The sequence below is a fragment of the Balaenoptera borealis genome, assembly GCF_965194805.1.
Source record: "Balaenoptera borealis genome assembly, chromosome: 6".
Classification (NCBI taxonomy): Eukaryota; Metazoa; Chordata; class Mammalia; order Artiodactyla; family Balaenopteridae; genus Balaenoptera; species Balaenoptera borealis.
The window spans coordinates 43,549,394-43,563,678 of record NC_138863.1 but is presented as its reverse complement, the minus strand read 5'-3'; the positions used below and the strand labels follow the sequence as shown (position 1 = coordinate 43,563,678).

General features: G+C 39.0%; 1 protein-coding gene and 1 pseudogene across 4 annotated transcripts in view; one reads left to right on the top strand and one right to left on the bottom strand.

The window, feature by feature from the left end:
• The window catches only part of STAT4 (signal transducer and activator of transcription 4), a 95,095-nt gene extending 81,462 nt beyond the window's left edge, over nucleotides 1-13,633 (bottom strand). For all 3 annotated transcript variants that reach the window (XM_082397353.1, XM_082397351.1, XM_082397352.1), the window contains exons 1-3: nucleotides 11,238-13,633; nucleotides 8,623-8,751; nucleotides 7,176-7,320 (exon numbers count right to left, since the gene is read on the bottom strand). In XM_082397353.1, coding sequence (XP_082253479.1) covers nucleotides 7,176-7,320; nucleotides 8,623-8,750 — 273 coding nt within the window. In that variant the 5' untranslated portion in view covers nucleotide 8,751; nucleotides 11,238-13,633. The remainder of the gene's footprint in view (nucleotides 1-7,175; nucleotides 7,321-8,622; nucleotides 8,752-11,237) is intronic.
• Nucleotides 1-14,285, top strand: part of LOC309631221 (endonuclease V pseudogene) — a 434,994-nt pseudogene that overhangs the window by 350,138 nt on the left and 70,571 nt on the right. The window lies entirely within an intron of this gene.

Here is a 14,285-nt window from a genome sequence, read left to right as displayed (position 1 = left end):
AAGGCTTGGGGGGATATGCACAAAATGATCCATGAATAAAGTTTCAGGTGGGTGGGATCTTGAGTTGTTCACGCTGGATTTCTAGTTTAGTGCGATGTGCACAGGACAGGGATTGTGATGCACACACCATCTACCTTCTGATGGCTGTCCCAGATTACACAGCAAACAAAATCTTGACAGCTAACTCCCATTTCATCTTAGATGGCACGACATGCAGGTCTCTTAGCCTTTGAAATATGAGCATTGTGATGTTGGCATCAGGTAATTTTCTCAGAGGAAAACAGATTTTGGGGGTGTGTGCTGAGGAATTGGGGAAATAACTGTGGCCTGAAAATGACGCACTGGCTGCCGCCCATGTGCAGAAAATGACCTGAAAGACTGAACCCTCCATTCAGCTCTTTCAGAGTTAACACCGAGTGGCTACACCAGGCTCTGTTCAGGTTGGAGGTTGAGGTGGCCTCTCTTGCATGTGGTGTGCAGAGAGGAAGGAAGAGGAGTGAACTGAGAAAACAGCATGAATTAGAGGATACAATCTGGCAGATTCAGAGCTGCTCAGCAGTTAAAGCAACTTTTTTCTCCCCCATATCGCAAAATAGTGTCTCCTATTCTTCACTTTGTCATGTTAAAAATCTCACATCACCTGATACTCAGAACCAACAATAGGTTTTTTACAGACAGGACAGGAAGGAAGCACTGTTTGCCCAACTTCTGAGGAGCTTTCAACTCCAACACGTGTTTTTGTTCAGGCAAATCCAAACACCTCTGAGAAAGAGGTGTACATGGGGGTACAGGGAATAGAACATGCTAGGTGTGGGTTGCCTTTGCCCACTCCCCCTCACACACAGAGTCTAAAACTCTCACTAATTGACTCATTACCCTGGTGGGTGAAAAATGTTCTGTAGGTGGTGGGATTACTAACCACAGACTTAACACCAAAACCCTGAACTCAGCCTTCTAATAGATGGAGTTTTTTTCTACTTTCAGACAAGTTTGTTGTTGCCTGTTTCCCCTTACTTCCCTAACACTAATTTGTGAGGGGTAGCCATAGAAGTTCCCATAAGTTAAAAACAAAAATGCAGGAGGTGTGAATTTTTTAGACTGTAAGCTTCATGACTTCCTCCAATTGTATTCCTAGTGCTTAAGATGTGACTGATAACATAAGAACTTATTAAATATTTGTTGACTAGATAATAAGATTGGTTACGTGATATTTATAAAAGACTCAGTATAAAGTGACAGACAAGGTATGAAAATGAAGAGATGGATTCATGTGCCTATTAGCAAATGGTAACAAAAAGAAAGCCACACAATAAAGTTTCAAAATGTAAACTTAATAAAGGGGTCAAAGAGGATATTTTACATTAATTTTTTAAAAGTTGCATTCACCAATATTATCTTCTACTTATGCTCCTCACAACATAGTAACAAATACACAAAGCAAAAACTTCTAGAAGTTTAGGAGAGCTGATAAACCCACAGTGATAGAAAAAGATTGACTTCAGTATGTTGCTTTAAAAAATCAATGGAATTTTCTAACACATCTCCCTGATTGTTCCTTGACTAACTACAATTCATTTGTCAGAGTAAGCTTAAAGAACAGAAATCAGTTCATGTCACACCTCTGCTCAAACCTCTCAATGGTTTCCTATCACACTCAGTATAAGACTCAGATTCCTGACCAAGGCCCACAAGCTTCTATACAAGACAGCCCAGCTCACCTCTTTGATCTCATCACTTTGTTATTTCATGTTTTAGATACATCCTTGAAAAAACTACAGTTTGTCTTAGAATTGCTAAGTTTTGTCCACATAATGGATATTTTTTTCTGATATATTATTGGGCACTTTCAATCTTTCATGCACTCTATTTTCACTTTTTGTAGTGGTACTTTTGAAATTTTAGCATGTGCGCTTAACGTCTGTGTCAGATTCCCTTTCATAGTTCCTTCTGTGAGCGTATCTTTGTAGTGAACTTTTAATTTTGTATAATAATTGAGCTGGGTATAGAAGTCTAAGTTGATGGATATTCAGCTATCCAGTATATATATTGGATATTGGATATATATATATATTCAGCTATCCAGATATATTCAGTACTCCAGCTCTGTGAAGAGTTTATTCCACTCGTCTCTCACTTAATACTGTTTTAAATTTGGCTTTCAGTTTCTCTCTCATTTTCACGTAGGTAATAGATTTGGTCTCTCTTGCTACTTTTAGGACCTTTTCTTCCTCTCTGGTGTCCTGCAGTTTCTTTTCATTTATCATGCTTGGGGCCTGTATTTCTAGAATCTAAGAATATATGACAGCCACCAGGTCAGCTCCTACTCACAGTTCTGTTTTATAGTTTAAAATTTTTTTTGGTTCTATAACTTAAAATTTAGATTAGTGGTTACTGCAGGTGGGGAGAGAGCAGAGTGGAGATGGGGGTGGGGGCACAGGAGGCTACAAAGATACTGATAGCAACTGAGTATAAAATGTCAATAGCAGCCTGCCCTACTATCTGCATATATATATGTATGTGTGTATATATATACATATATATATATATGTATGTTAGGAATGATGTTCATGAATTATTAATATGGTTATATCTGGGGAGTAGATTTTAGATTATTTCATATTTTCTTTGCATATTTTTGTATTGCTTCAATTTTTAAAATTATGAATATGCACCATTTTAATTTTTTTAGTCCTTCTGAGCGAGAAAGAGAGAGAAGAGTTGTTAGAGGCTGAATATTTGTGTCTCCCCAATTCATATGTTGAAATCCTAACCCCTGATGTGATGGTATTAGGAGGTGGAGCCTCTGATAAGTGATTAGGTCATAAGGGCAGAGCCCTCTTGAATGGAATTAGTGTTCTTTTAAAAGAGAACCTAGAGAGCTTCCCTGTGAGGTTACAGGAAAAAGACAGCCATCTATGAACCAGAAAGCTGAATTAGACACTGAATGTGCCAGCACCTTGATCTTGGGCTTCCTATCCAGAACTGTGAAAAATAAATGTCTTTTATTTAAAATCCATCCAATCAATTGTATTTTTGTTATAGCATCCAGAACAGACTAAGACACAGACAGGAAGATGAATAAGGAAAAGAGATTTTCACTAGAAAGTCCAAGAACAAAGATCCAGCAATCAGGCTCCAAGGTATTTACCCAAATGTATTGAAAACTCATACGCACACAAAAACCTACACATAAATGTTAATATCAGCTTTGTTTATAAATCCCCAACATGGATAAACAAACTGTAGTACCGCCATAAAAAGGAATATCATTCAGCTATAAAAAGAGCTATCATGCTACAAAAAGACACAGAGGAAACTTAAAAGCATATTACTAAGTGAGGAAAGCCAATCTGAAAAGTCTACATACTGTATGATTTCAACTATATGACATTCTGGAAAAGGTAAAACTATAGAGTAAAAAGATTAGTGGTTGCCAGGAGTTAGGGAGTGGGGGAGGGACGGACAAATGAATTGGTGGAGCAGAGGAAATGTTTAGGGCAGTGAAACTGAAATGGTGGATACATGACATCATGCATTGTCAAAATCTATAGACTTGTACAACACAAAGAGTAAACCCTAATGCAATCTTGGACTTTAAGTTAATAATAATGTACCACAATAGGTTCATCAACTGAAACAAATGTACAAAACCAATGCCAGATAATAATACGGGAAACTGGGGAGAGGCAGGTGGAGAGGGAGTATATGGGAGCTTTCTGTACTTTCTGCTCAATTTTTCTGTAAACCTAAAGCTGCTCTAAAAAAATAAAGTCTATTGTTTTTTTAAAAAAAGTCCTAAGAACAGGGCGAAGCATTCTTGAAATATCTGGGACAGATATTTATTTTTAGCAAATCCTAATACAGTCCTTACCACATGCTTTACAATTTTTTTTTAATGCTCCTAACATCCCTGTGGGGTAGGTACCATTGTGATTCCACTCACACCGCTGAGGAAACTGAGGCCAGAGAGTGTAAACATCTTGCCCTGAGCCACACAGCACGGAAGTCACAGAGCCAGGATTCAACCCAGCATATTCCTTGCTCCTGGCCTTCACCTGAGTCTACCTCCCCCCTTAGAGGGACTAAGGCAACCTGGACATTAGTGTTCACTGCTTCCACCTCGGAGATTGCCTTGACTCTTGGTTCAATGGTTTTGTTTGTCTTTTATAACAAGCCATTCCAAATTCTTATCAGAAGTAGGTGGGACATAAATAGTAAATTAAAATATTGAAACTGGAGATCCCAGTTGCTCTGTCAAGGGCTAAAATAAATTTACCTTATACCTGCTTAGTTCCCCTGATACCATACTGTTTGTTCTTTTATGCTATAATAGTTACAATGGATTGTATTTAAAATGCCAGAGGATGAAAATGTTCAAACCAGGTAAGAACAGTGTCATTATTCTTTCAGCAGGAGGTTTTTTTTTTCTTTTGAGGGGAGGGGGATCTTGTTTTATCAAAAAGACTTGTCTTAACATAATTGGCGATGTTCTGAATTAATATAAATACCCAATAAGTATAGCTTATAAATCAAAGGAAAGAGCAAATGATTTGTCCATTCAAAATATCCTAACCAGGGAATTCACTGGCGGTCCAGTGGTTAGGACTCTGAGCTTCCACTGCAGGGGGCATGGGTTCAATTCCTGGTTGGGGAACTAAGATCCCACAAGCCTCACAGCACAGCCAAAAAAAATAAATAAAAATAAAGACAAAATATCCTAACCAATCAAACTGTTTTGGGAGTCTCTAGTTCGTAGTAGAACCATGCTGGGTACTGGAGGGAAGAGGAAGGTCACAAAAGGAACTCAGACTTTCAACTTCAAAGAGCTTGTGACCTGCTTAGACACATCCAGCACAGATGAGATACTGCTTATCTTGCAGCCCATGCTCCGTGAGGAAAGAGAATAAGGGGTAAAGCACTGGTGAAGGCTTCCTTGCTGCCCTGGGACCTCCACAGCTCCTCGAGGGATGAATGGGAGCTGGACTGGAGGAAGAGAGGTGGCAGAGCATTCCTGGCCATGAGACTGTCACGGACAAAGGCCCAGAGTCATGCAATAGTGAGCTGGTTGTGCTCAGGAACAAGGAGTAGATCTATTTTTCTGGGGCAGGAATGTTGAGGAGCTTGGGGCAGTTTATTGGAAAAGGTCGGCAGAGACAAGATGCTGGAAGGCCCATGACATAAGCAGAGACGTTTGTGCTTGAGCTGAAATGTGACTGGGAATTACCGCCGGTTCTTGGGCTCCCTCACAATCTTATCCCCACTCAGAAAAATGATGGGCTGGACACTTACCCTTGATTTACACTAAGAAGATCCTGCTACTTTCCCTATCAACAAAAAGGTCCCTTTTTTGAAAGGCTATTTTTTTGGCCAGAATAAAAACTTCAGTCTTTCTTACAATCCCAAAAGGTAGATAATAATCAACCTCATTTACATGAAAAGATATAGGAATTTAGAAAAATGAAGTGACTTGTCCAAGGCCACATTTTGAGAATCAGAATTTCCAAAGGCCATGCATCACCTATTTTACCCACCCATGTCCCTCTAGCAAAGACCAAGGGTCAGCAACCTTTCCTATAAATGGCCAGATAAATACGCTTAATACAGACACACACGCACGCGCGCACACACACACACACAATACACATATACACATTTTTATTTTAGGCTTTGGAGCCGTACAATCTCTGTCACAACTACTCAACGGTGCCACTGCAGTGCAAAAGCAGCCAGAGTCAGTACGGAACTGACTAAGCAAGCTGCATTCCACTAAAATACAGAAATTCGAATTTCCTATAATTTTCATGCCACTTATTTATTTTACTTTTATTCTTTTTCAACCACTTAATGTAAAAGCCATTCTTAGTCATGGACCGTACAAGAACAGGCAGCGACCACATTTGACTTGTGGGTAGCAGTATGCCAAACCCCTGTTTTAGGTTTATTGATTAGAGCACTAACTAATGAAGCCAAGGTTAAATGTCTTACCTCTGGAAGAGATAGTTTGCTTTACACTGTGAAAAATACTGTTTTGTTGGCAACAAGTTCATTTCCTACCCCCAGCAAAGTGTCTTGCAAACTTGTAGGGGATTACAAGGGCAAAGGTAAAAGTAAAACAACAATGAAAAAAATCCAATCCAAACAACAATAAAACAATAACAACAATTAAAAACAACAATCCAAACAACAATAAAAAATTAATATCTATGTCTCTCTCACAAGTGTTAGTAACATCAAGCACATTTCTATTATAGTCTAGGAAAATTTTTGTAAAAATGCATTAATTGTAAGTTTGAGATTCTAAAGATGCCCCACTGAGAAACGGCATATGTATATTTCATGTTCTCTAATACATTGTATAGGCACTCAGTAAATATTAGAGCCGTCCATGTTCAGAGTTTGTTTCATAAGCATCTCTGTGTTTAGGTCATTATTAGTCTGCCCTTAATTCTTTAGATCTCTGTTTCACTTACTTCATTCATTCATCCCTTTAATCAATGAATATTACACACCTACTATATGTCCAGCTGTGTGGTGGGCACTGGGAATTCAAAGCTGAATATAAAGTCCTTGCCTCAAGTAACCCACAATTTGAGGGAGAAGAAAAACAGAAATAACACTAATGTAGAATGTACTAAATGCTATGGTACAGATGTGTTGGAGGTGTTATGGGAACACAGAGAGATGGGCTTTGCCTGGGTGAACTTTTGGAATAGGAAGCTACAGGGCACCACAGAATGCTTTTGAAGGAGGTGAAGTTTGAACCAAATCTGGAAGGATACATACAACCATAATGCCTCCATCTATGAATGAGAACAATACCAACTCTAAATTGTTACGTAAGAGACAAAGGCAAGGGAGGATGGAGAGATAGCCACGAACCTAGCATCTTTCAAATCTCTGTTCCACATTCTCAATTTGATCATAACTAGTAAACAGTCACATGCAAATCACATACCCTCCCACTTGTAGTGTATTTTAGATTCAAAAGTTGGTGAAAAACAAACATTGGGTAATGAAATAAAATTGAGCACAAAATTTAAAATAGTAAGACAATTCAGCTTTTTCCCTCTTACATCTGGTTTGGAACTAAGATAAGGCTACATTTTTTTTTTTTTTTTTGCTAAATTTAAGACTTGTAAATCCAAATATTTTTAAAAAGTAGAATGCATTCTCACCTGAAGGACTTTCCTAATTCTTTTTAGGTTGTGTATTAAAAGCAGATTTTTCTCTTTGGAAACGCGACCTAACTGTTCATCCAGTTGTATTAACAAGTTTTGAAGAAGAATTGTTGCCATGGTTTCATTGTTAGATGCTGCCTCCCTAAAAAACAAAAGTGTTATTACACAGCAGGAAACAACTTAGTAAAATGTCTACTTTTTTTTTAACCATAATCATTTTAAAGTGATAAATATATCCCACAGTGATAAGCATTTACTGGTTTTTAAAAATTAAATTGTACACATGAAAGTATATTCAACATCACTAATCATTAGGGAAATGCAAATCAAACCATGAGGTACTACTTCACACCTATTAGGATGGCTATTATTGAAAACACAAAATAAGTTTTGGTGAGGATGTAAAACTGGAACCCTTATATATTGCTGGTGGCAATGGAAAATGGTACAGCCACTGTAGAAGACAGTATGGAGATTCCTCAAATTATAAACAAAACATTATATACAATTTCACTTCTGGGTAGATACTTAAAAGAATTGAAAGCAGGGACTTGAGTAGATACTTGACATCAACATTTATATCAGCTTTATTCACAATAGCTGAAAGGTGGAAACAACTCAGATGTTCACTGAAGGATGAATGAATAAATAAAATGTAGTAGATACATACAGTAGAATATTATTCAGTCTTAAAAAGGAAGGAAATTCTGATACATGTTACTCATATGAATGAACCTTGAAAGAATATACTAAGTAAAATGTCAGTCACAAAATAACGAATACTGTGTGATTACACTTATATGAAGTACCTAGACTAGTCGAATTCAGAGACAGAAAACAGAATAATGGTTGCCAGGGGCCAGGGTGGAGAGAATGAGGAGGAGTTATTATTTAACGAGTACACAGTTTCAGTTTGGGAAGATGAAAAAGTTTTGGAGGTGGATGCACAACAGTGTGAATATACTTAATGCCACTAAACTGTAAACCTAACAAATGGTTAAAATGGTAAACTTTATGTTATGTATATTTTATCACAAGAAAAATTTTAAGACAACTATTTAAAGCAAAAAATTTTTTTAATTGTACAAGGTGAAAATGTTTGTAAAGCATGTTAAGAAAAATATTTATATTGAGTCTGTGATAGAGAATTGATATAAACATTAGATTTACTTCTTGTCTTTTTAATACTTAGAAATCGTTGGAGTTTAGCTTATAAAAAACAAAGCACTAGAACCATTAAGTTTTCATCTACAATGGATGAACCCAGAAAGGACAATGATTCTCCTCCGTTAAGGAAGCTTTCCAAATCCTCAAAGAAAGTTCTTTACCTGATAAGAATGTATCAACTGAGTCAAAAGTGGACCATAGAATAAACCCATGTGGATAGAGCATAAAGCATTTGTGCATCAACCTCTAGGGAAAATACAATAATGTTTGATCTTACCAGTCTTGATTTTCAATCCACTGGGCCAACAGATGCCGAATTTCCATAGGAAAGTTGTCATCATAGAATTGATCAACTTGCTCCAAAAATTTTATTTCTAACTGTTGGACTTGATTCCACTGAGTCATACTACAAAGAAGAGGGAAAATTAGAGTTTAAAAATAATGTTAATTAATAACTATGGTACATGTTTTCTTTTTTTCTTGGATTTCAGACAAAGACAATGTTGTCCATCAAGTAACTGGAGAAAAAAATTTCTCTTCTCTTATAGTCACCCAATTAAAGAAAACAGAAATGCTAAAACGTTTTCAATCCAAAGATAATGTAGTTCTGAGCTTTTTCCTACGTCATCACTAGTGAAGGAAACAAGATTCTTTCTCCGCCCCCAAGCCACGTCCTTCTTTGTTCTAACAGAAACTCTGGTTCCGCCTTCTCTAGAAAGCTTTCACTCCCGCTCAACACCCCTCACCCTACCCCACACCTGTGTACACAGGTTTGTATTCTCAACAAGCTCCTTCCCTATCCCTTGCTGCCTCTACACTATTAGGCTTTGAGCAACTTGAAGGCAAATAACATACTCAACTATACCTCCTAAGACCCTCTTAGGGCTTTATGTGTGAGGAACACCCAATAAAACCTTCTTTTATATAAAACTGCCTAATCCTTCTTTCTTTATTTCAGATTTGTCTGGCTTCTAGAGTCAGCCTTATGTTCCAAGACTTCTAGTCTAATTCAGACTTATCTTTATGAAGAGTTTCATGTATACACTTTCATGGGCTCTAAATTTTTCAGTTCAAAATACCTCTGGACAAATAAATATTTTTCTTTCTCTCTGTAATGATCCGCTATGGCTGGGCAAAGCTTTTAAAGTCTACTTTTTATTAGTCTCTGATGTGCATCCAAGGGTAGTTAAACCCTCAAGATACTTAAGAAGAAACCACACTTGATACATAGTTAGCAGCCCGTCATAAAACAAAAGTATGTGTTTCCCCAACATAACCCCACTCTGTCCAGTTTAGAAGCTTTAGACATATTTCTTAACTCAGGGAAATTAATATGACATCTCTCCTTGAAATTACAGTATTTTACTTTTTTCAAAGTCAAATTTTTTATTGTTTTGTCAGTAATTCTAGATCAAACCGAAAAAACTTTTATGTGATCAATCACGATAGTATTTCAACCTATCTTGTAGGTAAGTTAAGATTTACTTTTGCCTACAGAACATCATGATAATAAATTTCATATATTTCATATACATATTCCTCAGGTTTCAAATGGAACCATTTGGGGGCACCTTTTCCCTGACCTAAATGTATTAGAAAAAGATGATTGCCAATGTTTTGCTTAAAGAAAGCAACTGGAAAAAAGAAATGTTTCACTTTCCTATCACTTTATATTTACACATAAAATCCTAGGTGTGTTGTAAGTGCTCATTAAGTGCTCATTAAGAGAAGAATGAGTGGCACTCCTGATGCTACGAATAGCACAGGTGGATAGTATTACCCCAGCTTTAAAATGTAAAAAATCTGACGGACACATAGGCGAAACGACTCTTGCCCAAGATGCGCAGCTCCTAAGGATCAACCTGAGGTCTCCTGACGCCAGACATGGTTGTCTCTCTAGATGCTGGGTGTAACCATATTCCACCCAAAATTGGAACATTTGTTCCCATGTTACTATTGCCATTGCCCTGCTCTATCAATTTATTCTAGTTAATGACAAGAGAACAGGTGCTGAAAATAGCATTACAATTGTAATTGCTACTATTGTTAAACCCTTGCTATGATTTGGACGAAAATCTGTTTTCTAACTAAGAATTAACTGGACTGAACCCATCCTAAAGTTAGAGAGATCACTCCTAGCACCTGAGTCCATCCTCAGAGAGCTGAACTCAAGGCTGAAAAGGGAAAAGATAGGTTCACAGTCTTAGGACATTCTTTTCTGTTGCAGCTTCTAGAAATGCCTTTTTAAAGGATTCTAAAAACGTCTTTCACTCTCTACGGGCTAATTCTCCCATCCCAAGAAAACTATGGAGCATTTCTTTTGAAAACTGAGTGCCTGCCTAGTCTCTTTGAATGCCTGGTCCTAGAAGATCCCTATAAACGGGCATTTTGTCCCACTGCCAGGCAGCTAATGGTGCCACTTTGGTTCTGAGATGAGCCGCAGCATGCAAAGGAGGCGACCTGCCCTAAAATATCACTGTTCTCCTCAAAGCCTCAATCACTAGCTACCTCAGCTGCGGGGCTGTCTGCTGAAACCGAGGCACGCAATCTAATGTCAGACATTACAGTTGAGAGAAGACGGCTAAGAAAGTGAAGGGGGCGCCCACTCCGCCCTTTGCGAGGACACACCTCCAAGCAGCCACAACGGTCCCACCCACCGTTCACATTTTCGGGGGCAGAGCGCCCGAGTCTCGCCGAGAGACCCGCCACGGCGCACCTCTGAATCGTGGAGTCGATCGCTTCTTTTTAAAACTACCCATCCTCGGCTAGGCTAACGTGAAGTAACTGTCAAAACAGCAAGGAAACAGCTAAGGCGCCGCAGCGTCCAGCAGAGCATTTCCGGGCCCGCGCTGCTCCGGAGAAGCAACGCCAAGGTGTGGTCTGCCTCCTTACCTGGCTCTCTCAGCCCGGGTCCCAGGCGGTGCTCAAGTCCAAAGTCGGAATCGCCCTTCAAGGTCCCCAGAACCCAGCCGCTGACACCATCGTCAGTAGGGGATTTGCATTTCTCCTCCCACTTGAGGCTTTCCTGTGCGTCAGCGTTGAGTCTCTGGGACTTTACTTGGGTCGTTCCCACCCACTCTCTCTTCTAGAAAAGCTAAAGACCAGAAACAGTCTGGCTGAAGCCGCTTTGCAGGGCGCCCTTTCCTCATCCCCATCAATCACTCCGGCCACTGCCTGTGGCCCGTGGGTGTCAGGAGGAGGGGCGTGGGAGGGGGGGTCACACACACTCATTTTCTTCCGGTTTCCCCAGACCATCTGAGACCCCCTGCAGACTTACTTGCCTGGAGCTAAATTCCTGGCTTCCCAGCCTCCTCCTTACAGACTCCACTCATCTTGGTAAGAGCCAGCCCCTGGGATGAAAGGGGTACGTCGCCAGGATGAAAACAGCAAATCGAAGACTTCACTGTGCGCGGATTCCAGCAGGGTCTGCTCGCCGGGAGGAGGACAACCTCACCCAAAGGTTTGGGCCAGCTCCTGTGCAGGTGGACTCCTGCCCTTACTAGCCCAGTATCCTCCTTCCCTCCCCACACCTGGTGCCCTTCTCCCATTGTGACATGGGCTGGTCCTAGAATCACAGAGCTGGAGGGAGCCTTTGCTTCGTCTGGTTCTGATTCCTCTTTCATATCTGAAAAGACTGAGGCCCAGAGAGGTGACCAGAGTTACTCAATGAGTTAGCTGCAGAGGCTGGATAAGAGTCTGGGGGTTTCAACTCCCTCCTTAGTGCTCTTTTCCTTTCATCTCTTCGGAGCCAGATGTTAACACCCTGACACGCAGTAAGAGTTCTACAAAAGTTCAGGAAAATAAAGACAAAAATAAAGGAAGATAGACAAAAAGAGGTAGAAAGAATGACTCTATCTGCATATGTACATGCCTAGAGCCATCTGCCAAGGTCAAAGGCCTTGCTTCACCATCGTCCGGACCAGCATCGCACAGGATTCTCCTCCTCTTTCAGGAGACATTATTATCATGTGATTAAATTTACTACCCCTCTCCCTCATTCACAAAAAATAAGTCAATCAACCCCAAAGTCACGCATCTAAATTCAAAGTCATCCCTCTAAATTCACTGGTCAGGTAGAGATGGTCCTGGCTGCTTGCTCACTGGGCAGTTTCCAGGAGCTTATGCCTGCTCTGTCCCCACCTGAAGAAAGTGCCTCATTTGAGCTGTTCCGTAAGCTACGGGGCAAAGCCTGGGTTTCTTCTGGGGAAGAGGTCACTGCCTATAGGAAAAAGTCCAGATTCAAGGCACTCAAAGTTCTGTACAACTTGGTCCTAACCTCTCCTGGAAACTTTTCTCCCCCCCCCCAACGAAAGCCTATGATCTGATGGAGACCAGTCTTCTCTGCTCCCTAGATGAACCTCTCATATTTCAGTACTGATGCTCCCTTCAACTGCAGTTTCTTCCCCCGACTTGTCTACTTATTGAAATCCTCTCCTTCTCAGTGATTTCATTGATGACCCCAACCCATAAGCAACTTTTCCCCGCTCTGAAATCTCATCGTACTTCCCGTCCAAACTAGTGCAGTCCAAGAGAAAAAAAATGCAAGCCACATATGTTTGTTTCTAGTAGCCACATTAAAAATACAGAATATTAACATTTCAGCATATAATCAATATAAAAAGTTATTAATGAGAGAGAGCATTCCATAGATTAACAACAAGGTCCTACTGTATAGCACAGGGAACTATATTCAATATCCTATAATAAACCATAATAGGAAAGAATATGAAAAAGAATATGTATATATACATGTATAACTGAATCGCTTTGCTGTACACCAGAAACGAACACAACATTGTAAATAAACTATACTTCAATTTAAAAAACTTATTTCATACTAAATCTGTGAAGTCTGGTGTGTGTTTGGCACTTCAAGGATATCTCAGTTAGGACTAGCCACATTTCAAGTGCTTAGTAGCCACATGTGGCTAGTGGCTACCACACTGGACAGTGGAGACCTAGCCCACTCACTTAACACTTTTCACTTCCTGCCTTATAGTATTAGTCATATTGGTTTTGCAGGTCTTTATCATCATTATATTCAACTGTTGAGTGACTGCTGTACGAAGCAGAGAGTTTGTTCGCTTCTTCCTTTTAAGGACCTCACCTTGGGATGCTCCTAGCAGTTCTCAAACTGTTTGGTCTCAAGACAGCTTTATACTCTTAAAAATTGTTGACAAGCCCAAAGAATTTTTGTGTATTTCTATTCTGTATTCATTTTTTAATTTATTGTACTTAAAATTAAATCTGAGAAAAATTAAAACATCTATTCATCGAAAATTATAGTCATAAACTAAATATAAATTATAGTCATAAACTAAATATAAATTATAAATTATAAATTTATAATATATATAAATATAAACTAAATATAAATTATAGTCATAAACTAACATAGTCATATGTGCTAAACATTTTTAAAATGGAAAACAAGCGTATTCTCCAACATAGACACAAAAAAACAGAAGAGTGGCATTGATTTACATAAAAAAAATCTCTTTAATGTCTGCTTTGAGAGAAGACAGCTGGATTCTTTTATCTGCTTCTACATTTAATTTATTGCAAATATTGTTTTGGTTGAAGTATTTGAAGAAAGTCTGGACTCACACAGATATGTAATCGGAAAAGGGAAGAGCATTTTAGCAGCCTGTTCAGATAATGTGGATATTCTTCTTTGATACCACACCAAAACTCAAAAAGTGGTAGTTCCTTAAGAGTTAGTTGTATTGTGGAATGTGAAACCGTATCAGCGAACTTTATATATACTGTTACATTAAAATCCATTGGTATACCTTGTATTTTGAATTGAACTCTTACTAATAATTTTGTAATATCACACAATGTCCATTTGGAAAATATTGGCTCACTGAATTATGCAGCTCTTCCAAATGCTGACACACTTCATCATACAATATCAGAAAATCACATTAGTTAATATCA